Genomic DNA, 3331 nt, shown 5'->3' on the forward strand with positions numbered 1-3331 from the left:
TACAAATTGATGGAAGTTGATTTTTAGACAGCTAAAAAGAAACAGAACACCTGACGTCTAAACTGATGTCATAATATTTGTATTTTTACATTTTGTAATTTAGCAGTATCCAAACTGACGATCAGTGCATTCAACTATGGAGTTTCATGATTTCATAAAACAATCTTAACCCAGACTCAGGGTTATTCTTCTTAACGAATATTATTAGGATTGAGCAAACATCTAATACTTGCCAAAAACAGCACTTCATGGTCACGTGTACAATAAGAGGCATTGTAGGAACATAAAACTCAACTGATCTCATCTATGTAACGTTATCACTCTGTAAGAGTTGAGTCTATGTTATAATCCGAGTCCTTATTCAACTCTACCACCTAGTGGCATAACGATAGTACTTCATTAAAAGTTAGGAACCTTTTCTGGTATCAACGGTTTCCTGGGGGTCCTTATTCATTGTGGGACACAACAATTAGCTGTGGCGAACTAGCTCGCCAGTTATAATTTTATTGGCACTGTGTGCAACAGCATGCACTTTTCATCGAACGTTTTGGGCAAGTGTGAGATTTTTACGTCCTTGATAGCGATGTAGCTTGTTATCGCCAATTATCAGATAGTGAACGAGCTTGTTTGCCTGGCTAATGTCAGAAATACGTTAGCTTGTCAACAGTTAGCAAATAGCTAGCAAGTAAAGCCTAGCAATGGTTTATGCTGCTCGTAGTTTGTTCTAAAGAGGAGTGATTTAATGTTATCTACAGCCCAAATCTTAACATTTTTCATGATAGACAGCTGTCCACCTTGTTTGTAGACTTACAGTAGCTAGCTAATGTTAACTATTAAACTGATCCCTGCCTCAGCAGTTGACTAATGAAAGCTAGCTAGCTAACACCACAACATAAACTCATTCTGAATCTCACCTTTGCAGCTAAAAGAATATGAGCAAAGATTCCAAGATGAGAGCAACAATTAATCAGAAATTAACTGAGATGGGTGAACGAGAGCGGTAAGAACATTTCACAAATGTCTATTTAATCGTTATTAGAAGACCGATCAACTCTATGGTCACTACTGTTCTTGCTTGTTTTGGTTGAACCACAGATTGAAGGAGTTGCTCAGAGCTAAACTCACTGAATGCGGATGGAGGGATCAGCTGAAAGCTCATTGCAAAGGTAAGAGTTTTGCAAAGGAGAATTTAGCATTTTTTCAAACACCTGAAACCATTTTTTTCCAGCAATCATTATGCTTAATTCTATGTAAAAATTATATTGATATTTTTCTGCACATCAAATCTCTTGATCTGTCTGTATTGTCCTGTCTGCTCTTTTTTTTATTTTAATAAACTGAATATGCATCTCTGCTTAACATTCTGGGTAAAAGATTGAAAGGAATGTGAGTCTCATTCAGTACATTTTGTAATTGCTTGCTTTTCTAAAGTCTACCAACCTTGCCAGCAGGCATGCCGTTTAAAATTGTTAGACACACTAGCTACTCTAACTTCATTTATAGCCTGAAATGGCTCTTGGCAGCTAGTTATGAGATTGGGAATATATCTGGGCTAGCGAAAGCCAACTTCATAAATTGCTATTGTGGCTAGTAGTATGACAGAGAAAAACAACATTTTAAACAAAATAATTGTTTTATTATAAAAAAAAAAACTGTGTAACCATCATGCCACTCATCAAGGAACTGTTTGCAGATGTCATCAAAGAAAAGGGCTTGGAGCATGTGACTGTCGAGGACCTTGTGGTAGAAATCACCCCTAAAGGAAGAGGTATTTAGGCCTTTTTGTTGTTGTGTATACAGTACCTTTTTTCTCATCCCTCTGCTCATCCCTACTGTATCTTTATTTCCTCCTCAGTTCTGGTGCCTGATAGTGTGAAGAAGGAGCTGCTGCAGAGGATAAGAGCCTTCCTGGCTCAGCATGCCACATAATGGAACCAACGGGACCTTTTTTTTTTAAACCCCTTTTGCTATCAGTTTTTCGAGCTTGTTTTATTTTTGCCATCGTGTTATTACTAGCTATTTGATGCAATCATCCATCATGATTTAGACTTATTCAATTACTTTGTTCAATGTCCGATTTTAAGAATGAAAGATGTCTGTTTTTCACCGCCGGCAGTTCTTTACATGATGCAACGAGTCAACATGTGTCAATAACTGTACGTTGTATTGGAATACATAACATTCTATGCTGTTTTTAATCTGTGGATTGTCTTCTCATTTTGAGTTGGTTTGTCATTAGAGAAATGCTTTTGAGCGGAGTTGGTAATAAAGCTGGTTCTGGGTTTTGTACGAAGTTGACACTCAATCTTTTAGACTGTGTTACAGTCGGTCTGTGTAGATTAACTTTGTAGATTTAACTCATTTAATACTCAGATACTCAATTGAGTATCTGGCCAATAGTTAATCTCATACTAGAGGTACTGTAAAATAATATGCACAATAAAGAATCAAATGATGTACTTAAACTCAAGATATGGAGCTGTATGGGCAATTTACCTTGGTAATCTGAAACACACTACAGTGGTGCATTGAAACTTAAGGTGTCCTTTGACTAAATTACATCCCCTGTGCTTATAAACAAACATACATGTTCCCATAATGACGACCCTACTGCTGCTTTACTTCCTAGAGTAACAGAGTGGTCCTGACGGGGGAGCTATTGGGATGGAGAGGGGGAGATTACGAAAAGATAAACACAAGTGTTCACAGGGAGAGATATAACTCATGTGGATGCACCAAGGGACAAATAGCTTTTTTCAGATAGGGTTTTCAGATTATTCCAAGGTCCTGTGAGTGTAGTGTGTGAAATGAGCAAGTGTTCATGTGAGAGACTCCTTGGGTTGACAAGTTCAGAAACAAAAGTTATACCATGGTGTGATGGATAAAGGAAATCTGTAAAAAGTTGGCCACGGCCCCTCTCTACAATGTCCCGGCTGTTACTTTAAATACAATAGACAATCCCATGTAAGCCTTTCTCATTCTGGACACAACTGTATAAACTTCATATCACATCTGTAAAATACATTTTCACAGATTAGCTTGTAAGGCTCTGATCTGTTTTATAGTTTAGTCAATTCCACAAGATGACTCAGATCACTTTGTTTTGTTTAAACCACTCTTGTTACAGACCAGGAATAGCAAATAGGCTATAGATTACATTTTGAATGGCTGTGAACCCGTGCAGGGCACCGCTCGGCATGAGTAGCACATTGCCAGGTAGTGAGTGAGCCTTTGCACTGGTCACCTACTGAAGAGTGTTTTCTTAGCCGAAGGACCTGCCGTGACATCAGCCCATGTGACAACATGCTGATATACAGTGCTGCTGGCCCAG

At 38.2% G+C, this 3331-nt stretch overlaps 1 protein-coding gene across 2 annotated transcripts; it reads left to right on the top strand.

The window, feature by feature from the left end:
• The first annotated feature begins 399 nt into the window (after positions 1 to 399).
• On the top strand, positions 400 to 2296 carry LOC110518743 (transcription and mRNA export factor ENY2-2). 2 transcript variants are annotated; one of them, XM_021596180.2, is made up of 5 exons: positions 400 to 551; positions 923 to 1000; positions 1096 to 1166; positions 1694 to 1768; positions 1856 to 2296. In XM_021596180.2, the coding sequence occupies exons 2-5, from the start codon at positions 933 to 935 to the stop codon at positions 1927 to 1929; spliced, it is 288 nt and encodes a 95-aa protein (XP_021451855.1). In that variant the 5' UTR covers positions 400 to 551; positions 923 to 932; the 3' UTR covers positions 1930 to 2296. The 2 variants fall into 2 exon arrangements, with proteins under 2 accessions (XP_021451855.1, XP_021451861.1); XM_021596186.2 differs by having other exon boundaries at positions 439 to 557.
• The last annotated feature ends 1035 nt before the right edge of the window (positions 2297 to 3331 follow it).

The sequence above is a fragment of the Oncorhynchus mykiss genome, chromosome 3, assembly GCF_013265735.2.
Source record: "Oncorhynchus mykiss isolate Arlee chromosome 3, USDA_OmykA_1.1, whole genome shotgun sequence".
Lineage (NCBI taxonomy): Eukaryota > Metazoa > Chordata > Actinopteri > Salmoniformes > Salmonidae > Oncorhynchus > Oncorhynchus mykiss.